The 24,596-nt window shown below is 40.2% G+C and overlaps 1 protein-coding gene across 2 annotated transcripts in view; it reads left to right on the forward strand.

The window, feature by feature from the left end:
* The window catches only part of POLA1 (DNA polymerase alpha 1, catalytic subunit), a 204,010-nt gene that overhangs the window by 60,253 nt on the left and 119,161 nt on the right, over positions 1–24,596 (forward strand). For both annotated transcript variants that reach the window (XM_062608043.1, XM_062608044.1), the window contains exons 27-29: positions 18,433–18,465; positions 19,711–19,803; positions 23,327–23,532. In XM_062608043.1, the coding sequence (XP_062464027.1) occupies positions 18,433–18,465; positions 19,711–19,803; positions 23,327–23,532 (332 nt within the window). The remainder of the gene's footprint in view (positions 1–18,432; positions 18,466–19,710; positions 19,804–23,326; positions 23,533–24,596) is intronic.

Consider the following 24,596-nt stretch of genomic DNA (forward strand, 5'->3'; position numbering starts at 1 on the left):
GTCCCTCACAGTGTGCAAGTCCTTTATGATGCAGCCCTCATTGGTGTTTCAGAGTTGAGGCCAGTGGGGTGCTTTCCATAGCCCATCATAAATTCCTGTCTCCGCAGCAGGAGCAGCAATTGGAGCATTTTTCTGAACCTGCTTCTGCTCCAAGATACATCTGTTATTTTGGCAGAGGGGGGTGAGGGACAGCTTATTTTAAAACGTAACCTCCTCCTTCCAAGCATTCGCTGGGAACTACTGACTTGGATTCATGGGACAACTATGCTTCTTGGCTATAGCGTTCCCTGTTTTTTCTAGGGGGGACATTAGTATGGAAGATGTCTGCCTCACAAGCCCCTCAAATACTGTTCACTGTTGAGATCAGAGGTGGTTTTATGAAATACCATCCTTTGATAAGGCAAATAGTTTGGTTTTTTAATACTTCTCCTGGATCTTTTTTTCAAGTAGGCTTGGATCTGACATGAGCCTTGAAGCATCCCATAGAAATCTTTGTTGGTCATTTTGTATTCCTGTTGTTGCTTTTGATGTCTTCTGCAGGTCAGTGAAAAGCCTGAGGAGAAAGGGGTGTTTGCAGTATGTGGAAATAAAAATGTTTAATGCCAGAGACAGCATATACTCTCTTGAAGTAGACAGCATCTTTTGCACAAGGCCCAACTGCGTGTGTGTTGTGGCAGTGCTGGGGGCTTAACTCTGTAACCTGGTGTCAGACGGGCCCATTGTAAATGACCAGCTTAGACTGGAGATTTTGTTCTGCTGATGTGGAAAAATTACCTGCATGATGATTTTGGTTTTAAGGTTAAAAATTCAACCGCCAGCAGTGTCAGCAAGCCCTTTTCAAAAGTCATTTAGAAGTCTGTATGCTACAGGCTTTGTAAGTTGTTTTTATTGCTCAACTTCCAGGCAGTTTACATCTTTTCTCCTCTATCTAACCTGTTAAATTACCCCTCTCTGTTAGGGTGAGTGTACCTTATTTAATCAGACGTTACTTGCTTGATGATATGACTGCAAGCACATATGGAAGAGAGTGGGGAACATGTTTTTTACTTGATCTGAATGCCTCTTTGTCTTCTGTTTTCTCTTTCGTGCAGTTACTGTTGGTCTGCCAGGTGTGCCTTTTTGAATGAAAATGAGAAACTTCTTTAGTGTAGAACTCTTACAGTGTGGTTGGGATGAGGCTCATTTGAAAAGCTTTGAAATCAGATGTTAATTACCTTTCTCTTCTACTGGATAATCTTCTGTACTTTAACCAAATAAGGCTAATCTTCTATGCTTTAATCAAATAAATATTCAAATACTTTGAATTTACCACATTTCAGCTTTGTGACAGTTTTCTTATGTGATGGACTGTAGCAGAGCAACTGCTAATGAAAAGGGAGAACTAAAACGAAAAAATCATAGTAGTTCAGGTGGATGGGACATCTGATCCATTACAGACTGTACCTAAATGTGATTGATATGAATAACCATACAGTGATGGGCTAGTAGATGAACTGTCAAAGTTCACTTCAGCCTTTCCCCTTCCCTTTTTTCCCCAGAGATTGTGGCTGATAGTATGATAAGACCAAAAGCTTGAGAAAGGTGTAATAAAATACATTCTAGATTTTAGGTAACTTTTTTTTTTTTTAATCTCAGTCAGACTGTAGTTGGTTCTTGACTTTGAATATTGAAGTATATAATTTCCTGTAAATGCTTCTGTGTACGTATGGTCAAAATAAATATCTAGGTTAATAAATAAACATAAAGGACTTCAGGATACCCTGCCTCAGAAAAGAACATGACCTATAGAAGAGAACAGATGTCTCTTATCAGTAATATTGCATGTATATTTCCTGGGAAAATCCTTTCAGAACTCTTGCTTTGTAGCTTGTCAGGACACTCTAAAATGAGCATTATCTATGTCAGAAAGTAGCAATACCCCTTCAGTGTCCTGGAGGTTGTTGGGCAGGTGTTTTTTGACACAGCAAATTATATGTATTTTTAATAAGTAAAAATTTCAGCATTCTTGATGTTTTTTGGACTCTTGATAGTCTTCCGTCCTCTAAAGGGAATGTGTATGGGGGTTTTTCACTGTGTCATTTTAATGGTAAGACTTACACATTTTTTGGTTTGTTTATTGAAATACAGGAGGCTTTGTCTGAACATCAGGAAATGCTTTTTTTACTGTGAGGATGACTGGAGTCTCCATGTTTGGAGATACTCAGAGGTGTCTGGATGCAATACTGGGCAGCCATTTCTTGGTGCCTGAGGAGGGGATTGCACCACAGGACCTCCTGAGGTCTCTTCAAACCTCAACCAATCTGTGATTTTGGTGGTTTGGGGGGTGGGAGGTTTGTCTTGTGGTGGTTTTTTGTTTGGGTTTTTTTTTTGTTCGTTTGTTTTTTGGTGGATTTTATTGTTGTTTGTTGTTGTTGTTTTCTTAACAGGCCTTTGAATACCAGAAAATTCCCAGAACAATTTCTGTTCTTGTATCCCTATCTTTCCTTCTGTTTTGTGGGTTGGCTGGTTTAATTATTTTTAGCACCTGAAGTAATCTAAAGGCATTAAAAAGCAGCTTAGCAACTTTGGTATCTTTAATGGCAGTGGGTGAAATCAAGCCACTGTCGACCAGTGCTTGTAGTTGGATTATGCTGGCACTAAAACTTCTGTCAGGGCCCTGCAGGTCTCATTTCAGATAGAATTCTAATGAGGATATTGAATGACTGGTGTGACAATAATGTAAATTAGTGCTGGTGCCTTCTATTAACTGAAAAGTGAGAGCAAGAGAGAGCTTTGAAAGAAGGCTTCCTTGGCATATGAGTGAAAGCTGAGGGTTTTTATTAATGATTCAAACTCCTGTAATATGAAGTAGGGAAGCTTGTTAGCTATGTTTTTAGATTAAACAAAACCTTTAGGTTGTGATGTTCTTTCTTTAACAGAATTTGTGGGATGAAGAATGTCAATGAAAATTTCCAAAGTCAAAGATTGATTGAGTTAAAGTATGTAGCATGAAATCAATCCTGTCAAATTGTAGGGAAATAAGTGAGACATTTATAAACATGGTTAATGTTTTAGAAATCTAGTTTCGTGCAAATGTGTTTTTTAATTCTTTACAAATGAGATAACAGTAGGTCTAAATGACAAATTAAGGATTTAAAAAATAATCAGCATGCCTCTCTTGCGGTAATGGTTTTATGGAGGTAGCATGCTTTAGTTGCATTTGTAATTAAGGTTTTTCCATCATTAGAATAGAAATGTATTCCTGTTGAGCAATATCATTTTAGGGGAATTATGTGGATTGAATGAGTGGCAAAACTCCACTGCTTTAATCCGATATGTGTCTAAAAGTTGGTATTTGGATTGGATTCCTAGAGGGTCACGTTGAAAGGTTAAATACATTTGTTTGTTCTCCTAGTCTTTGTATTTCCATGTTGTTTACAATTAACAAACAAATCCATATCCTATGGTATTATACAATGACAACGTAACAACTTGGCTTCATTAGTAATGAAGCCATACCGCTGTTAATTTAAAAACTACTGAAATGGGTGGGCTGTACGTGGAGTGCTTAACGACAGACTAATGCATAACAGTAACTTCTGAAACTGTCTTTTTTTATCATGAGTTCACAGTCCTGAAAAATTAAATTGGATGCTTTGATAAGCCTCTAACTTTGTTCTGTTTTTAAAAATAGTGCAAGTGTCCTTGGTTAAGAGGCAGGCTACAAAGGGTATCAAAGATGCCCTAGACTGCATTTTCAGGTAATTGACCAATTGACCATTGACTGCTGAAATCTTAAAGGCTAATAATAAGGTGGTCCCTTTGGGAATTTGATTTTGCATGAAGTTCATGTTCTCCAGTTCTCAACTGGAGTACTCACAAAATTGCGTCATGGAGCATGTTTCAGTCTCTGGGAGCTCCATGACATCAAATATGGTTCCATCCTTAGCTTCTTTAAGTGTTTCTAATATCTAGATTACTGTGGATGTCTGTGGATAGGCAACAGTCTCTGTTGATACGGGCTCTTTTTTCCTGTATGTCCTCATAGGAAAAGTCTGGGAGGTGAAGTTGCCCCAAACCACCCTACAGTTCCTATTCCTGACTTACAGTTGTAAGTCCTATTTAACAAGCAATTTAAGATTGTTAACTAGTAATTTTCTTTTTGTATTTAGTTTAAAAATAGCTTGAAACCTTAAATGAGGGTTTTTTTTTAATATATTATTATTTCTACATTGAGATCTTAAGTGTATGGCAGAAATTAGCCACACATCTTATAATTGTCTGGTAGGCCAGTAGATTTTGCTTCTGACATGCTTTGTAAATGCTCACTTTGGGGTTTTTTTGGGTCATTTATGTCCTGAGGAGCTTCATCTTCATTGCTTTGTCAGTCATATATAGAGTATTCAGGAAGCTCATTTTGAAGAGAGATCTAAAAAGACTATGTCTGACTCTGGCAGACTCTCTAGAGCGTTTTCCATCTATGTCCAAGCCAGCTTCATCAAGTGCTGTACAGAGATCACACTGGACAAACTGAAACTCTGACCGAGACTTCATGCTATTAACTATGCATTTTCCTCATCTTTTCACATTCTTGGAGAAATGACTAGGTCCTGCCTAGGGATTCCTGCTTCCTAGATGCAGGAAAGGTTAATTGTCCCATGCAGAGTTGAAACTGTTTTCTTTCCCTGATACCACCTTAGGCAGTTAAGAGCTGCGACAGAGGCTATCTATTCTGAAGAGACTGTGTAGGAGCCACATCAATACAGTGGCTGTGTTTGGACATATTGGAGAGGGCACCTGCCCTGCGTCTACTTTTTCACTAGCTTGATCAGTACCAAATGTAGTTATGAGTTTCCAGGACTTGAGCACTGGTATTTAATTAGTCCTGCAGGGATACCTTGATAAAAATCTTCATTTGTTACAAGTGCTCATTTAATTTAGGTGTCATCATTCTTTGGAATTGGAGGAATTTTTGAAATTCTTTCAGTTATCTGTTGTAACCAGGAAAGGTGGCACCATGTCCAAGACTAAGGTTTCTCTAGTTGCAGCAACAGTTTTCCTGGTTTCCAGCACTATGTGTATATGTTCCTGCATGATGTTTGGGCAACTGTACCAGGACTTTCTTTTACCACATGCTTTGCTTTTTAAATACAGTTGTGAATCTTTTGGGCATTTATTACACCTGACCTCTCATCTTTTGCATTTGAGTAGCTCAGTGGAAACCTGAACATCCCAGTATAGTTAAGAAACTGAATGTACGGGACAGATCTAATTTGAGGATGCTATGGTAGGCAGTGTTGAAAGCCATTGTAAGGTTGAAATAAACAACTGCTGTCCCCTTGTCCAGCAAGCCATTAATCTCTTCAAAGAAAGCTACCAGCTTGATTAAACATGATTTCCCCTTTCAAAATCCATACCAAACACTGCCAAGCTCATGCATGTGCTTTGTGTGTTTGGAAAACTATTGCTTCCACAAATAGTTGTTCCATCACCTTTTCCCAGGCCTACAGGTGAGGCTGACCAGCCTCTGGTTCCCTTCGGTTTCCATTCTAATTGCCCATAAGGCACATGAAAATCAACAAGGTGCTTGGTGACAGCCAGCATGGCTTCATTAAGGAGAAATCCTGCCTGGCCAATTTGGTGGCCTTCCATGATGGGGCTACAGAACTGATGGACAGGGGTAGAGCAGTTGATGTCATCTACCTGGACTTGTGTAAAGCGTTCGACACTGTCCCACAGAGCATCCTTGTCTCTAAATTGGAGAGACATCAATTTGATGGATGGACCACTCGGTGGATAAAGACCTGGCTGGATGGCCGCACACAAAGAGTTGTGGTCAATGGCTCAATGTCCGGCTGGAGACCAGTAACGAGTGGTGTCCCTCCCTTCAGGGATTGGTGTTGGGAGCGGTCTTGTTCGACATCTTCATCACTGACATGGACAGTGGGATTGAGCGCGCCCTCAGCAAGTTTGCCGATAACACCCAGCTGTGTGGTTCAGTTGATAGGCTGGAGGGAAGGAATGCCATCCAGAGGGACCTGGACATGCTTGTGAGGTGGGCTGATGCCAGCCTCATGAAGTTTAACCATGACAAGTGCAAGGTCCTACACCTGGGTCGGAGCAATCCCAGGCACAGCTACAGGTTGGGCAGAGAAGAGATTCAGAGCAGCCCTGCAGAGAAGGACTTGGGGGTGTTGGTTGATGGGAAAATGAACATGGGCCGGCTTCAGTGTGCACTCGCAGCCCAGAAAGCCAACCATATCCTGGGCTGCATCAAAAGGAGCGTGACCAGCAGGTCAAAGGAGGTGATCCTGCCCCTCTACACTGCTCTTGTGAGACCTCACCTGGAGTATTGTGTGCAGTTCTGGTGTCCTCAACATAAAAAGGACATGGAACTCTTGGAACAAGGCCAGAGGAGGGCCACAAGGATGATCAGGGGACTGGAGCACCTCCCATATGAAGACAGGCTGAGAAAGTTGGGGCTGTTCAGCCTGGAGAAGAGAAGGCTGCGTGGGGACTTTATAGCAGCCTTCCAGTATCTGAAGGGGGCCTATAGGGATGCTGGGGAGGGACTCTTCATTAGGGACTGTAGTGATAGGACAAGGGGTAATGGGTTCAAACTTAAACAGGGGAAGTTTAGATTGGATATAAGGAAGAAGTTCTTTACTGTGAGGGTGATGAGGCACTGGAATGTGTTGCCCAAGGAAGTTGTAAATGCTCCATCCCTGGCGGTGTTCAAGGCCATGTTGGGCAGAGCCTTGAGCAACCTGGTCCAGTGTGAGGTGTCCCTGCCCACGGCAGGGGGGTTGGAACTAGATGATCTTAAGGTCCTTTCCAACCCTAACTATTCTATGATTCTGTAATTTCAGGATAGCTTTGACATTTGCTTTTTACCAGTTGTCAGGAACCTCCTGTGATCATCATGCTTTCCACCATGTTTCCACAATTCCAGAGAAGTCATAGCCCTGTAACTGCATGCAGAATTCTAATTCTTCCTCTCTGTTCTCTGTGCTGTGTGCATTAGTGTACAGGCCCTTCAGAGAGGCACCCAGTCCTGCTGAGGCACTGAAAAATTGTGAGAGCTTTCTCTGTAACACTGTCCTGTTGGCATTCCTTTATTTGCATGGATATGCTTGAAGAGGGCCCCTTTCAGCCCTGTGTTGTTGATTACAAGGTCCTTGCTGTTCACCTCATGCCCCATCCTTTTGCTTCACGTCATGGTTTGCAACTTCCTCATGGACATGCACTCCTGTCCCCATGAGTCCTGGCTTAAAGCTCTCCTTACCAGGCTGGCCAGCCTGTTGGCACAGATCATTTTGCCCCATGTAGTCAGATGGATCCTGCTTTGTCCAAGCAATTCTTGGTCTTCAAAGGGAGGTCCATGAACATAAAAACCAATACCCTGCTGCAGACACCAGCTGTACAACCGTGGAGGATGAATGAGCATTGTTAACTTGATAAAAGCAACTGTCATGTTGTCTAAATACATCTAATCTAATGAAACAAAATTATATGGTTTATGAAAATCTTGCATGACATTTAAGAAATTAGGTAAAAGAACTTTCTTTGGAGGGTAATTGGAGGCTAAAATACTTTTCTGAATTTGAATAGATGTTGCTTTGATAGACAACCACTTAGTCATGATGAAAGAACAGTTTAGTTTTAAAGCAGTTCAAACCACTTACTTAGATTTTTTGATGGACACAATGTTCACACACAATCTATTCATTTCCAAGCCTAGTATGTCCTCTCATCTCCTGTAAAATTTCAGGATCATTTTCAGTGAATATACTTGTGTCTAGAAAAAGGTTGCCTTGCTCTGTTCAGTATACCTATTGCAAAATGCCTATGGCTCTTCAAGAAAAAGGCTGTGTTTTTCAGAAGTCCTTTTTCTTTTAAGTACATGCATCAGGTAGCAAGTATTTTCTGCATCTGTTTTTCTCTTTTAGCACTTGCTTGTCTTCCCCCAGGCATTCTGTTTTCTTCAGGCATGCAAGTCCTTATTAGATAAAAGACGCTGACCAGGAGGACCTCAGAAAGGTAATCCTGCTTTGCTTCCTGCCAACTTCATACTCTCTTACTTCCATGAAGGGCCTTTTGTAGGGTACACCCTTTTTCTGTCATGAAATCTTCTTTAACTGTTGGGAGGTAAGGGAGCAGAGCCTTAAGGACCTGTAAGTCCTGTTTTTTAATTTTATTTTTTTCTGTTGATTCTGAGACCTACTCCCTGATTTCTCTGGGACTTCTAGTTATATGGCTATGAGAGTAACTTACCTGGGAGATAAGACAGTAGTTCACTGCAAGAAAGACACTGAATTGCTGGAGCAGGTCCAGAAAAGGGCAGCAAAGTTGGTGAAGGCCCTAGAGCAAAAGGCTGATGAGGAATGGCTGAGAGACCTGGGGGTGTTTAGTCTGGAGAAGAGAAGGCTCAGGGGGGACCTTATTGCTCTCTACACCTACCTGAAAGGAGGATGGGGAGAGGTGGGGGTTGGTCTCTTCTCAGAGGTAACAAGCAATAGGACAAGAGGTAACGGCCTCAAGCTGCACCAGAGGAGGTTAGATTGGACATTAGGAAAAATTTCGTCACTGAGAGGGTGCTCAGGCAATGGAACAGGCTGCCCAGGGCAGTGGTGGAATCACCATCCCTGGAAGTGTTCAAAAACCATGTAGATGAGGCCCTCAGTGACATGGTTTAGCGGTGGTATTGGCAGTCCTTGGATAATGGTTGGACTTGATCTTAAAGGTCTTTTCTAATGTGGTTGATTCTATGATTCTACTTGCATTCCTGTCAGCTCAAGACTGAGAGACATGCTTATATATTTGAAAGATGACTTCTAAAACTGTAGTTCGACTTAAACCTGATGTGGAGGACAGTATGGTTATTCTTTCCTAGATTATAACAGGTTGTCCAGTGAAGCTCTGACTGCCCCATCTCTGGCGGTGTTCAAGGCCAGGTTGGATGGGGCTTTGAGCAGCCTGGTCTAGTGGAAGGTGTCCCTTCCCCACTGTGGCAGGGGGGTTAGAACAAGATGATCTTTAAGGTCCCTTCCAACCCAAAACTTTCTATGATTCTGTGATTTTGCTGTTACTTGGAGGAAAATCTTTGTGCTGTGTTTAAGCTTTGACTGGATTTTAACTTGTCTAGCCAAACAGGAAACCTTGGTTTATGAGTAAATAATTTTAGAATCATAGAATAGTTAGGGTTGGAAAGGACCTTAAGATCATCAAGTTCCAGCCCCCCTGCCATTTGCAGGGTCACCTCTCACTAAACCATGTCACTCAAGACTCCATCCAGCCTGGCCTTGAGCACTGCCAGGGATGGAGCATTCACATCCTCCTTGGGCAACCCATTCCAGTGCCTCACCACCCTCACGGTGAAGAAATTCTTCCTTATATCCAATCTAAACTTCCTCTGTTTAAGTTTTAACCTGTTACCCCTTGTCCTATCACTATAGTCCCTCCCAGCATCCCTATAGCCCCCCTTCAGATACTGGAAGGCTGCTATGAGGTCTCCACACAGCCTTCTCTTCTCCAGGCTGAACAGCCACAACTGTTAATTATTTATTGGTCTTGTAATCTTCATTTTTTTCCTTAGTGAAAGATGGATTCTGTTTTGCTGATCATGTTAGACCAGTTCAATTTGGGAAACAAAGCAAAATAAAGCTTTTCTGTCTAAATGTTTGTTCATTTCACTGAAACAAATGCCGGTGTTTTCTCTAAGGAGGATATACTCATCTGTATGCATTTAAATATTGAATAACTTAACACATGTTTTGGTTTTATTAGGAAATGGTAAATGGTGCTTGTCATATTCTTGCTTATCAGAAGTGTTTTTACTTGTGGTTTGTGATACGGTTAGCTTTTGATGTAGTTGCAGTGTACTTGAAATGCACAAAAGGTTGTCTTATTAAGCAAAGCTACCTGTGCGTCTTACAGTTAAGTACAAAATGTTCATCAAGCATAGATTTATTTAATGGATTTAAATAAAAAAATATTCATAAGAGTTAATGAGCTGAAATTGGCTTGAGTACCATGTTCTTCAAGGGGTTTTAGGTGTTGCTAATCTCGTTCTTTTCAAGGAGTGAAACAGGAAAAAAATTTCCCTGCTCCTTCGTTTCAGGTTTTCAGTTTTGAATGAGTTGGTCAGAAATAAAATGGTTCTGTGAGTGGACTGTGAACCCCGGTGCTTCTATAGGAACTGTTACTGGTTCTGGTGTTTGGCGTCTCTGGAAGGAGCGTTACTGACGCTGGAGGGTTAGGAGATGCCCATGGCATACAAGTGTCTTTCATAGGTAGTTATCCACCCAGACGTCATATTATTGCTTCTGGGAACATGAAGTGGGATCAGAACTGGGTCAGTTACTTTCTATGCACTTGGGTATTCAACTTCATTGCTGAGCACTCAGTTTTTCCGTTTCCAAGATTTTAAGTGAATTTCCAACACAGGAGTTTTTTTTTTGATTTGTTGTGGATTTATTTTCTGGTAGTTGGGTTTTGTTTTTTTGATCTGTTTTGATTTTTGATTGGTTGGGTTTGTTTTTTTTTTTTTACTTTAGTCCAAAGCTGTTGGAGCACGTTTCACTGTCTTTTCTTTCACTCTAATACCAAAAGAAACCTTTCAAAGACAGGTGAAATTTGCTGTAGTATGGCATGGTTTGTAATATACTATGCAGAATAACCAATAATTGTGGAGTGTAGTAAGGAATTAATTCTGTTTTTCCTGTTCTCTTCAGCAAAACTCGCCACAAATACTTGAAATAGAGGTACTGTGGAATTTTAAAGATACTGTTTTTGGCACGAAGTGAACATTGCCTTCAAATTGTAATTTTGATTCATATCATCATCTTCAGTGTTTTACTGTCATCTTCACATTCCTTGTCAAAATGTGACAAAGGTACACATGATCTTTGTTGTTCAGCATGTTTCTGTTGCTGCCTTTTTGTGCTTTTGTTGTTTGAGAGGCAGGAGATACTACCTTTTGTTGGTATGCAAACGTGTTACTGGATCATTGTGTACACTGCATCAGCCCTTGGACCCATTCTCCCTTTGATTTTGGTGCACCGTTTGATACTGGTTTTATACACAGCATCTGTCAAAGTTGCATTAATATCTGTCAGCTTTGTTGTGCGGAGTATGGACAGTTAATTCCACCGTTTCTGGAAAAAAAAAAATAGAAGGGAAAATTTTGGCAGTGAGGTGTATTTCTCACTACAGCAGATACTCAGTAAATGCTCTTTGAAACAAACTTATTTATTAACTACTTGAATCCGGTCACTCGAATTTCTGTAAATCAAGTCCCATTGTCTAATAGAAAGGCTGCGTTATGATGCTTCATTCGCTGTGGCAAACAAGGCTTCCATCTTTTTTTTCACTTTTGCTTATAGCATATATATGATTTTTTGTCCAGTGACAGAAACCTTTCTTGAAAATCCTCCTTAATAAAATCTTTTTGCAGCATCCTGTGGCCATCACTGCTGGAGGTACTTACGACAGAGTATGAGCAGAGCTAATGAATAGGTTACAAAAATATGCAGAGGTTCAGAAATATTTCTTCTGTAGATTCGTGAATGGTGTTACATACCAGGACACAGTTCTTCCTGCCCATTTATTCCTCTGCATCACGAGAAGGACTAGCTAATACGAATTGCTAAAGAATGATTTTCTTACTATATAATTGCAGAAGTAAACAGCTGAGGTGGAAAAGGGTAGTCTTCAAAAATACAGTTTTTGCCAAGGCCCTAAGCAGTGTTAGTTTTTCTCCTTGTACAAAGCGAATGTGTAAGTGACTTGGGTTTGGGGTTTCTTTGTATGCATCTTTGATGCAATGTTTCTGTCATCATTCTGATCAGTCTTTTCAGTCTGGTCTTAAGTGTCCATTTCTGTTCCTTCATGTCTGCAGCCAGAGAATCTACAGAAGATTTGTGTGTCTTCAGCAGAAATTTTTGCTCCAGCGTGTTAGTTTTGTGTCTTATCCCATTGTTTTTTTAACGTGGGTATCCTTGCTTGGTTTTGCATCAGCATCCTTTCGTTGGAAGGTATTCTTTAGTGGGTTTTCAGTACAGAACTTTTAAAAATACTTGATGTAATGGATAATAGTAAAGCTGTTCCTTTTATGTTTATTTATTTATAATCATTCTCTTTCTTAAATCACGTCCTCATTTAATTAAGTAATTAGTTGGAGCAGAATTAGGGCAGGGGATTTTGCAGTTATATGGCTTGTCTGCAATTACAGTCTTTCAGTTTACATCGCCTCACAGTTCATGGTGAGAGAATGTGTGTTGCTTGTCTTGCTTTCCCCAGAAAAAAAGTTAAAATAGAAGATGTTCACTCTGCTGAGAAGTTCACAGGTTTTTAGAAGTATATGTTTGCTGGGGGGGGAGGGGGCATGGCTCTACAGATGGGTTGCCAGGCAATTAATTCTTCCTACTTGGATTGCCTGCAATAGGGGACAATCCAGCTCTCATGAGCAGCGCAATATTATTTGCAAAAGGAAACTACAGAGTAACAATTTTCCTATTCTCTTCCTTCTTTCTTCCGTCTTCCCAGCCTTACTGTAAACCTCCCTTCTTTGCTGTGCATTTCTGAAAAACTACGAATGATTGATATGATAGCAGTGCTGTCATTCTTCTTAACCAAAAAAAAAAGGAAAAAAGTCATTTTTATTCTAGGTATTTTAATAGAGTCCCATTAAGGATGTATTGCTGACTGAAATATTGGCATGAAGGGCTCTCACTGAGCTGAGCCCAGGAATTAAGAAGTCAGGAAATCGGCTCCTGCATTGCAAAAGAACCTTGTGTGACACAGTATCTCCTGATTGGGGGGATCATTACTGCTATTATGACTCGACTTGCGTAGGAATTTTAAATTTCATCTGAATGTCAGTAATAACCCTCTTAGCAAATTATCCTGAATAAAATCACGAAGGCATTTTATATAATAGGTGTTGAATTACTGGATAGATTTGCTAATTAAATACTCTTTGTTCTGCTGCAGTTGACATTACAGGGTAAGATCTTGAACAATTATTCTCAACAGCTGTACTTTGTTAAGGGAAAAATTAACTACAAAGTTTATTTTTTTTTCTACACTTGAAGTTGGCAGATTTTTGAAATGTGCTTGAAAAAAAATTCATCATCCAGTTGGTAATGAGAAGATAAATATGCAGGTGTTGCTGTGAAATCAGATAACTACCGACTGCCTTATTAATGAATTTAGCAAGCCTTTGTAACCTTCTGTTTTGTAGCTGTTGGCACTTATAAGTGATCCCCTGTCAGAATAGGTAGCACTAGCATATGCCAGTCACTTGATTAAGCTAACTTGTCTGTGACCTTCTTATTGCCTACTTCCACTGCTATCCTCAGAGACAACTGAGAAATGGTCTTTGCACAGCTGAATATATATATATATATTTTTTAGTGGGGAGTAATCTTTTTTTAACAAAAAATAGTGTTATCTTTCTAAATATTATTAGATAACATCATTTCAGAGAATGAAGTAGAAAATGCCACAGATAATCAAGGGAAAAAAATGGTAGGCCTTTTTCTCTTTTATATGTAAACTCTTCATTTTCTCTGTCCAGTTTTTTGTTTCAGGGACTCCTGTTTGCTTTTGGAGTACTAAAGGAAAGGTATAACCTTTCTCTGTAGGAGTTAGCTAATAAATGAGAGAAAGGGGGGGTTGTTAATAAGCTGGAATTCTCATTACTGTGTATGAAATTTAATGTCATGTACCAGAAATATGTGTCTTTAGAATAATTTTAAAACTCCATGGAAAAATGGTGGGGTGGTGCCATTTGAATCGCTCACTAGGAGATGAATAGGAGTGGAATATCTTTTTTAAGCTTCTGATTAAAATGGAATTGGGTGCATCTGAGCACATACAGCCTAGAGTGAATCTGCAGTTAAGATTCACCATTTCACCGTGTTCTTTGTCTACATAAGAGGTTGAGGCCAGCTGAATTTTTTGCAGTTTGAGACGTCAGCAGAGTTCAGGCATTGCATTGTCTGAGTACCCAGTGTGCAGCATCAGTGGATGGTCTTTAAACTAACTGGATGTTTTGAACTTGACTCAGAGAGTGTAAATCCATAGGTAGCCATATGTGTCTGGGGAATATCCCTGACAAGAATTCACATTCATTATGAGTCAGCTGTGATTTGGAACCTAACTTTTGCTTAAGTGCTTTGAAGGGAATGCTATATTGTGTTTGTGTTTGCTTAGTTCATGTCTTTCTACTTTGGGAGAGTATGTTGAAACAGAGTATTATGTTTACAGAGTCAAGAGTTGTGAAACTTGGAATGCTTTCAGTGCATAATTCTGTGGTGCATAATTTAAAACAGACTGAAAAAGCATAATGGACCTCAGTGTTCATCACAGGTTGTTTAAAGGTTCAGAAATATTAAAGAAAATGTTCATATTGAAAGAATGACAGTGTTGTCATCATGTGCTGTTATGCAGAGGTGGACATGTCGCCTTCAATTCAGAATTATTTGCTGCAACAGCAATAATCAGTATCATATTAGTCAAGACTCTTGGATTGATTCTTAAGCTCCTTGGCCTTATGAAGGTCATAAGGTTTCCCATAAGATGGTTTTATTCCCCCTGAGTATGAGTAGCTTTTCCCTGTTCTCCTGGGTTCAGCAGTAGCAGTCATTTTTCTCCTTCTTGGTGGCTGGTGCAGTGCAGTGTTTTGACTTTCAGCTCGGGAACAGAGCTGATAACAATGATGTTTTGGTTTGGCCAAGGACTTTGTGAGCCTCATGCTCTGCCAGGGAGGAGGGGAAGCTGGGAGGGGGCGGAGACAGGACACCTGACCCAAGCTAGCCAAAGAGGTATTCCATACCACAGCGCATCATGCCCAGGATGTAACTGGGAGTTAGCCGGAAGGGCTGAGAGACTGCGGGGTTGGAGGAGGTATCGGTCGGTGCTTGGTCGGGCTGGGGGGAGCGAGTTATCGGTCGGCTGGTGGTGAGATGATGTATTCTCTTCCCTTGTTATTTCCTTTATCATTATTATCATTGGTGGTAGCAGTAGTGATTTGTGTTATACCTTAGTTACTTAACTGTTCTTATCGCAACCCGTGGGAGTTGCATTCTTTTCGATTCTCCTCTCTGTCCCTCTGGGAGTAGGGGGAGGGCAAGGGGGGGGGGGGGGGGGTGTGAAGTGAGTGAACGAGTTACCTGACAGGGTTGAAACCACGACAGTTCTTTTTTGGTGCCCAACATGGGGCACGAGGGGTTGAAATAACGACAGATCTGACTGGATTAATAGTCACTCGTCACAATGCTGATTTATTGGCTCTCAGAGTTGTTCCTCTTGATCTCACAGTTTCAGAATGTTGTAACTTACTCAGAGCCGGTATTTGCTGTGTTAGTGTTTATCAAGTGTGGGGCCTGGGCTAAGGTTCTTGTCTCACTGTGCTTTATGGTAATGACTTGTAATACGGGTGGGCTCCAGCAGCAGGGCGGGACGGACGTGGCCGTGGACTTGTACCTGGCCGTCTGGCTGCTCGTCACCATCCTGGCCCTCGCCTCCCTCTTGGTGAGGCCGTGGGGAGCCGAGGGGGAGCGGCCCCGGGAGCCGGCGGCTGCTGAAGCAGCCCGGGAGAGCAGCCCCGGGGAGCAACTGGTGGTGGGAGCGGGGCCGGAGGCCGCGAGGGGACGGCTGCCGGTGGAGGAGGTCGGGGCGGTCGAGGAGCAGAAGGAGGCGGCTGCCGAGCAGCGGGAGAAGGCGGTGGAGGAGCCGAGCCCCGCGGCCAAGCCCAGCCCCGTGGAGGAGCCGAGCCCCGCGGCCGAGCCGAGCCCCGCGACGGCCAAGAGCATCCCCCGGAAGCCGCCCGCCGAGCCCCAGGAGGATGCAGGAGACCAGGCAGCATTTCCCAGCAAGGCAGAGGAGGAAGAGCTGGACTCAGGAAAAGAGAAGCTGGCGGTGGGAGAGCCGGCAAGCACAGCAGCTGCACCAGCCCCAGTGACAAGTACAGCAGCATCGTTTGAGAGTTCTGAAGGTTTTGAATGGCCTTTGGGTATCCTTGGGACCTGCCTGCTGATCGTGATGGGGATCAGCATGTTGGCACACACACAGACTGTGTTCTACCCACAACCATTTTGTCTGATCTCAAAAGTTAAGCAGAGTCAGGTTTGGGTCTGGTCTGGGATTAGACAACAATATAGGAGGACCAAGAGGTTTTCCCCAAGGCTGGACAGTCATGAGTGGCAGGGTGTGTGGGACAGTATGGGCAAGTATCTAGTCCACTGGGCCCCTCCAGTGCTTTGGAAGCGTCGGAGATGGAAGGCAGCTGTATGGAGTCCCCAGCAACAAGCTGCAGAAACTGCCGAAGGGGACAGTGAATTATTTTGAGCCTTGTGGGCCCATGGCACTTCAGGCCATCAGAGCAGAGATGCAACATAGAGATGGACTTATGATCAAGGGGTGGACTTAGCAATGGACACTATTGCCCAGGTTATTCACAAGTGTGAACACTGCACACAGCCTCTCCTGCTCTGGAAGACTGTTACAAGATATAGAGCCTGCCATCATGGACCAGATGGATTTAGCAGCTTTATAGGGACTGGTCCATGCACTAAGATAAGAGTGATGGTATATTGAAAATGTGGAATCTAAGCATGACGTGAATGGTATGGAATAAGGGGTGGATAATGTCCTGGGTTCAGCAGTAGCAGTCGTTTTTCTCCTTGGTAGCTGGTGCAGTGCAGTGTTTTGACTTTCAGCCTGGGAACAGAGCTGATAACAAGGATGTTTTGGTTTGGGGGACTGCAGGGTTGGAGGAAGTGCTTGGTCGGGCTTGGGGGGGGGGGGGGGGGGGGAGGTGAGTTATCGGTCAGCTGGTGGTGAGATGTTGTATTCTCTTCCCTTGTTATTTCCTTTACCATTATTATTATTGGTGGTAGCAGTAGTGATTTGTGTTATACCTTAGTTACTAAACTGTTCTTATTGCAACCCGTGGGAGTTGCATTCTTTTTGACTCTCCTCTCTGTCCCTCTGGGAGTAGGGGGAGGGCAAGAAGGGGGGAAGTGAGTGAACGAGTTGTCTGGTTTGGTTTAAACCATGACACCTGTTTTTTCTTTGACTTTCCTCATCCCTGCTAATTTCTACTGCTCACCTCCCTGTTGTAGACTTCTTGACTACAAGTCATGGTTCTGCCTTTTTGGCAAATATGGCTATTTGATGTATGAAAAGTAATAAAATTTAGACCAAGTTACTAAATGTAATATAACCTGTTAAAATAGCGTGTTGCCTGTCTTTAAAGCTAGAGTACCACACTGGTCAGATTCACCTAATAGACTGATCTATCATTGCTGTAACAAGTGATTCAAAGTAATCCTTTACTTTGTAATCCTAATTTAAGAAAATCAGAAGTATAACTATATGTGAGTAGCAGGAATAGCTGAAAAAAACCCTGAGATTTATCCCGAGTGGGGATGGAAAAGGACTGAAACCAAGGAACTGGGACTAACCAGGTGGAATCTGGAGCTGCATATCAGAGCACTGGGATCCTGTTGAAATAGGAAGTAGGGAATACAGTGGAAATGAGGTCAGGTGGCTGAAGGAGTGGAGCAGATGCTGGTTCATATGCAGCTGTGTAAACTTCACCAATCCCTTCCTGCTGCAGCAGGTACACATTTTGTTCAACAGGCTAATTCTGTTTTGACATTTTTGTGCTACAGCTGTATCTGTGGCTTCAGATGATAGACTCTTCAACCCCTCTCCACTGTGCTGGCCAGTGTCAGAGATGGAAGCAGTAGCCTACTCATGTGAGGTCTCTATAGCTATTTCTAAGGTTCAGAGAATTGAGTATTTGGGGGACTTGGGGTGCATTCTGGGCTGAGGAACAAACAGGGCTACACATGTATTTGCCCACTGATTCAACATCTGTATCCCGTCTCTATCCCAGCTCCTTGTCCCACTTAGAGTTTCATTAAGGAATTTGCTTTTTGGTGACCCATTCTGAGGTCATGACAAGGGTAATCGACCTTTTGACTAGATTCTTGTTAAGTGAACACCATCAAGGCTGTACTGAATAGGATGTTTTGGGGAAAAGACTCAGTGATGTCAAGAAATAAGCTGGTGGGTGTGAAGGAGGCAACTGACCTAAATTACTGAAAGAGGCTTAATTCTGGCACTTTCTGATTAGGTTTTATTTGAGCATTTGATTCAGTGTTCTTTTTTTCCTAAGGTAAAATATGTGTGTGCCCATGCAATTTTGAGATTTGTTTTAATCTTGTATTAGGGGAGTTAATAATAGCGTTAATACAAGGTCAGATGAGAATTTACTCATGTAATAGGAGTATTGAGGTGACTGTGTGTTGCCAGGAGAGAGGTGGTTTGCTTTGTTTTGAAAGGTGAGAGCATTTGGAGTTAGCAACCTAATGGATATGTTTGCAGTGCTAGCTTGTAATTATATCATACACTAATCTTTGATTATTTTTTTTATTTCAGATTTTGATGCATACCAAAGAGATGGTGCAAAAGGTAATGCTGAGCTTTTTCATTAAAAAACAACCCTTAAAAAGCACACCTGGTGAATTTTTTTTATTCTAGGGTAACTGTAACCCAAACAGACCTGAAATCACTTCTTAGGATGCCTGGTTTACAAATGTAATCCTTCGTAATGGATTATAGCTTTTTTTCTTTTCCTACCACAGATATGAGCTGGCCCCTGTTTGAAGCCTATGTGTGACTGTTTCAAGCAAATTAGTAACAGTGCTAATTAGAGTTTACTCATAGACCCATTACACCATGTGTTCTAGTGTTTAATACAGTTTATTTTTTGGCATACTTTAAACCCTGCCACGGGGTGATTTTTTTACTATAGAGTTTAACATGGACATAGCCATGCTGCGGTTTTTGCAGCTGCATTGATTTTTCCACCATTGAAGACATGAGGTTTTCATTTTTTCAAGTTAATATTATGTAATTGTATGCATCTCCCCATTTTTTTTTGTGATGTTTACTGGTGTTGCCAATTTTTCTTTTCACCTTTTTCCTTGCTATGCCTTTCACATGCACCTCAGGCTTTGTCATGCTCCTCCGTTTGTCTAGAGGTTTTGCTCCATTATCACAGAGTATTATGGCAGTCTGGCTGGTGTTTGAATGCAGTCTTTTCCAAGTAGGGCATTTGAATTGTTAACAAGGATCAGAATGAGAGATGATACGAAGGACAGTGTCAGTCAGAAGGAATCAAGTAGGTGTTTGTGTTCATCTCCAGGTGTTCATCTCCAGGTTTATTGAATCTAGAATGACTTTTTCGTAATAACATTGTGATGACTAGAGCTGGAATGGGACACCTGACGCTTGTATTATCTTTCAAGCTCGTTCGCTAAGTGCCTTATCTGAATAGTCTGACTTTGTCCAGCAGTCTCTAAGTGATCTTCTTGTGTCCTAGCAGTCTAAAGTTATTTCTGATTAGCATTCCTGCTGTTTCTCAAGATTGGACTTATTTTTCTAGCACTAATTTAATAAAATTTTAACTACTTATATTGCGTACACAACTGAGCAGTGATTAAAAAAAAAAATCAGTGGTTTTAAGTTTCTTTACATTCAAATATGTCTTAATGAAATGTACAGAATTCTCAGTAAAAACTTAACATTTTTCTGCCTTTCATATTTAAGGGATAATATACAGATAATGATATTTTTGAATCTTGAAAATGAGTTGAGACTTTGAAAAGATGGAGTGGTTCTGTTTTGTTTTTCAAAGCAATTTGTTTCATTTAGATGAACCTTGAAGTGATTTATGGAGACACAGATTCCATTATGATAAACACTAATAGCACCAATTTGGATGAGGTCTTCAAGTTGGGGAACAAGGTAAGGAATTTTTTCACTTTAAAGCTTTCCTACGTGTCTGTGCTGTAAGACAGATGGTATGAAGAGAGGACTCCATGGCATAAGTAGAGAATAAGCCATAAGGAAGAACTTGACAATGTGTGGACACTATGGAGTTGTAAAAGTTCAGAGTGCCTTGTCTTCATGTGTAGCTGCTTTGTGCTTGTTTAAAATTGGTTAAATTGAATGACACTTTCATTATATAATGAGCTTTTTTACTAATCCTAAATTAATTAGGGGACTATCTGCAGCCAAAACGTATGGTACAATTCTTCCACACTAGTTCCATTTACAATGTGAACGCAATTTAGATTTTAATGATTTTTGATTTGACATGAAAGGTATCTATCAGTTTGGTTTAGTTATGTAGTATGTATTATACTCTATGTGCCATCAGATTTCCAGTGATAAATTATTAATAATAAAATAAAATAATTAATTTAAAATGTTAATTTCCAAGGTGTATTAGATATACAAGAGATCTCTGATTAGCAGTTGGCAACTGATGATGTGGAAGTTTTGTGGCTCTGTGAGACTCTGGAAGTGAAAAATGTTTTAGAACACTTAAAAAAGATGCAAGAATTGTTTTCGCGAGACAAAAGAAATTTGTGATGAAAGTTAGACCTATGGAAGCTAAAGAAAACATTGAGGGATTTTTATAACATTAAACAAAAGTCATGTAACTGTAAGGCAAGAGTGATTTTGGGGAAGTTAGAATACTTTTGCCTTTATGCTAAGTTGGTACTTTGAGAAGTAGGTGCATCACAGGAGGATGGGAAAAGGATTAATATTGTGATGTCATAACTGAGTAGTAAGAGGGCTGGTGCAATCTCTCTCTTTTGTTTTCCATACAAGACTATATATAATTTTATGTGTATTTACATCATAGTATAAGAAAGTGTAGCCCCACTCTAGATGTGTCTGTGTGTGGTTTCATTCTAGTTTGGTTTTTATCCCCATACCTTCCATATGTGGCTAAATGTTGTAGTGGAACAATTAATCATAGTTTTTATAAAGGCTGACAGGATCATCATCATCATCGGTTAAATACTTCTGGCTTTGATTCAGGTTTATTGAGAAAATAGGTAGGTTTTTGAAATTGTCACGTTCTTAAGAGTGAAATCTCGGAGTTTTTTAATCTAATTACTTCTGTAACTTGTATCAGTTGTTGTTGGTTTCAGTTTTTTTGATTCTTTGATTTGGGTTGTTTTGTCATTGATTTAGGGGGGTTTGGGTTGTTGGGATTTTTTGGTGATTTTTTTTTAGGTTTGGTTTTTGTTTCTCTTTGTTTTTTTTTTCTGTTTGTTTGTTGGTTTTTTTTTACCAGACACTTTTTGATTAAAATTTTCATATCATGTACTTGATTTTAAAAGTGAATACACTTAAGTCTGTAAATAAGCACACTATCAAACTTAGCGATGCAATTGTGAAAGTTGTGGCTCTCAGTATTTTTTCTGTGGCATAAAAAAGTGATTTTTTTGGGTTTCTTGTTTCACATATTTCTTGTTTGTTTATTCCTCAAGAAAGTGATAGTGACTTTTTTTGCAAGCACTTCTGTAATTTAAGTTTTTCCTCATTTTGCATGATTCATATAAAAATGTTAACAGTAGAGAATTGTATTTGGTGATAAGGAACACTCTTAAGAAATGTCAATGCTGTATTGCTTAATAATCTCTTTCAAAACATCATGTTCAGAGATGAGGAATATTTACATTGCATTCATTGTATTTTTGCTTTAATGCAGACTGCATGGAAGACACACAATTTTAATGCAAACAATTACTCTGCGAGCAGTTAGCATATGTACGCCTGTTCTTATGTAAAGTGTGAATTTATAGGTTGTCTTCGGTGATGAAATATTCCCCCGAGAGATTAATTTTGGTTTTCTGTTGGAGACAGTTCTCTCATGTTCTGTTTTCCCCCTCTAATGCCTTGTCTCACAGGTTTCTGGTTGTGTTCACTCCTACTGTTAAACTCCCCATTATTTATATTTGCGCTCCTTTCAGTCATTACTCATCAGAATTTCATACGTTTCTTCATTTTTCTATGCTTCCTTATGAATCAGATTTGCCAGTGCATTCAGTACTTCACTGTTGCTGGTTTTTAAGTACTTGATTAGTATGATGTAAAAAAAAAAAATAATTGGAAATACTTAAAAGGCAGAAAAATTCGTAGACTGTTTTGCTTTAATGAGCAAAACATGAAGCTCTTGATAAAATGGTTTAGCTTCATGGTGTCCCTTCACAACTTAAAATTATGCAAGGGATATATAACTCTAAAGGATAGCCCTGGAGTATTAAAAGTTATAATAGCTCCTGCAGTAGGAAAAATTGAGATCTAAGTTAGAAAAAATAAATGCATATATATGTATGTATACATATACATGGAAAATTTGTAAGGAGAGTTTTGGTTAAAACTGGTAAAGTGTGCCCAAATGCAGATAGATGACCAGTGAGATTTTATGTTGGAAGTACTGTTCCTGTAATAGTGAGGGTGTGTGCTAGATGGTAGAGAAACTTTAATTTGTAGAAAACTTAAGTGAAGCATGAAAAAAGGATAGCTCATAACTGGTGGCCTCTGACAAGAGAATTGGAAATAATGGAGTAGCAGTTGATAGGGAGATACTGAAAATCAAAAAGGAAAGAAAGCGTTAGAGGAAAGAAGCGAAGAGTAGAACAAGCAAAGACAGAACAGGATGTCTGAGGAGTGATGTGCAGATATTCTGTTGAAGAAAGTAAAGTGAAAATGTATGAAGGAAGAAAAATGCAAGTGGGAAATTTTTTAGTGGAGCCAGTAAATGGGTGAATGTGTATTGGACCCCTGTTTGTTATTGAAGGTCCACGCTATTCTGAGCTATTGCATTTCTCTCCTCTTAGAGTAGAGGTGAGATGTGGAGCCACTTGATATTCAGTGCTATATTAAGACAACATATCAAGTGCAATTTCAAGCTTTTGTACGTGGATAAGACATAGTATGTGTGTAGAAAAATGGCACCATTTCCTCTTGCTGAGGTGCTATAGAAAAAGTAGGCATATTGTGGGGAAGAGTATAAATAAATACTTTGATATTTTTTATAAAGCAGTTTCCATATTTTACGAGACCATCTCTTATCTTTTTCTAGAAAGTGGATCCTTACTTTGAAATCCCCTGTTTGCTTAATTTATGTGAGAGGCTAGATAGAATAGCTGCCCTAGTGAAATGGGCTGTAGTCAGTTTTTTGCAAGGTCACATTCAGTTCCATGCTTCTCTGCCCTGCTTAATTATGTTAGGGTGTTAGATATACCAAGTTATAAATCCTGAAGAAGCCAGTGGCTGAACCTTAATTTTAATAGTAGCTTATAATTACTATTGTGAACTTAATTTCACAAGTAATGATATCTCAGCAGTCTTTAAAATATATATGCAAAGTGTGCAATGTTACTTGTTTTAAAGATTAAGATGGAAGTTGAAATTTTCTGTAGTTATTACAGTGTTGCATTTGGTTTTTGTGTTGGTGCATTTGCAGGTCAAAAGTGAAGTGAACAAGCTCTATAAATTGTTGGAAATTGATATTGATGGAGTCTTTAAGTCCTTGCTACTGTTAAAGAAGAAGAAATATGCCGCTCTGACTGTGGAACCAACAGGAGATGGGAAATACGTAACTAAACAAGAACTGAAGGGACTGGATATAGTCCGAAGAGACTGGTGTGATCTCGCAAAAGAGACTGGAAAGTGAGTTTCTTTGTGGCATTATCCTTGGTGTTCTGTTTTAAACAGTACATGCTTTATAAACCTTTGATATCACATGCCTGTTTCGTGAACAGTGCAGATTGGTAGGTAACATCAGTGTTAGAGCATCTTAACTGATTGTTGTAGGAAATGGTGAACAGTGGATTTCAGCATTGGTAACAGAGTGTACTTGTTCCAGTCCAAATGTCTCTAATTTCACTGTTTGTTTTTGCATATTTTGTGGAAGCTGGGCATTTGAGTTGTCACAATTTCGTATAGGCAGTTTAACAGGTGACATCTTGTGAAAAGGGTAGGTGCTATAAGCATTTGGAGTCGTAGGGTTTAGGTCAGTTGGGTTTTTTTGAAGGTGGTTAAAGAAGCTGGTGGTAAGCTCTTTCAGCATCTCCTAATAAAGCTGGAAGTGCATTGGGTGCAGCCTGAGCTGGTGATCCCTTCCCCCAAAACTGTTTTTCTTCCATTTCTTAAATGAAACTCCTCTGATACTTCATTATGATGGATACTGGATACTGATGGTTTATTAGTTGTCATTGCACAGGGCATTTTCATGCTTAAATTCAATAGAAATAATATGTTTATCATTGTAGAAAGAAAACTGGGGTGGGTGGAGAGGTGGTCATCTGGGGGCTGACTCAACTTATATTGCGTACTGCCTCTTGAAAACTTAAATAAATTGTGGTCCAAATGCATCCAAAATTGAATACTTTTTTACATCTGTAAAAATACACCCCACACTTGCTTACTGTTCTTAAGACTTGCATTTTCTAAGAAAAGATGCATCATAATAGAAGCAAATTTTTCCAAGTTAGGAATGTATTAGTAATTAAAGCTATACAAATGTTTGAGAGTGTTCTTTAGTGACTAACTCTTCTGCAGCTGGCAGATCTTCCAACCACATTTACAGAAATAGGCAAGACTTTGCTTACTTGGTATGTTCTCCCTCATCTTAAGGTACCTGCTACGGAATAATAAATGGCAAAATTAAATGGGAGCAGGAAATAGAAACCAGTTGCATTCAACAATTCCAAATCACTGTTTAACATTAGAAC

This window comes from Pezoporus occidentalis, unplaced genomic scaffold, assembly GCF_034315485.1.
Source record: "Pezoporus occidentalis ecotype Australia unplaced genomic scaffold, CSIRO_AGI_Poc_V1 ctg129, whole genome shotgun sequence".
Taxonomy (NCBI): Eukaryota; Metazoa; Chordata; class Aves; order Psittaciformes; family Psittacidae; genus Pezoporus; species Pezoporus occidentalis.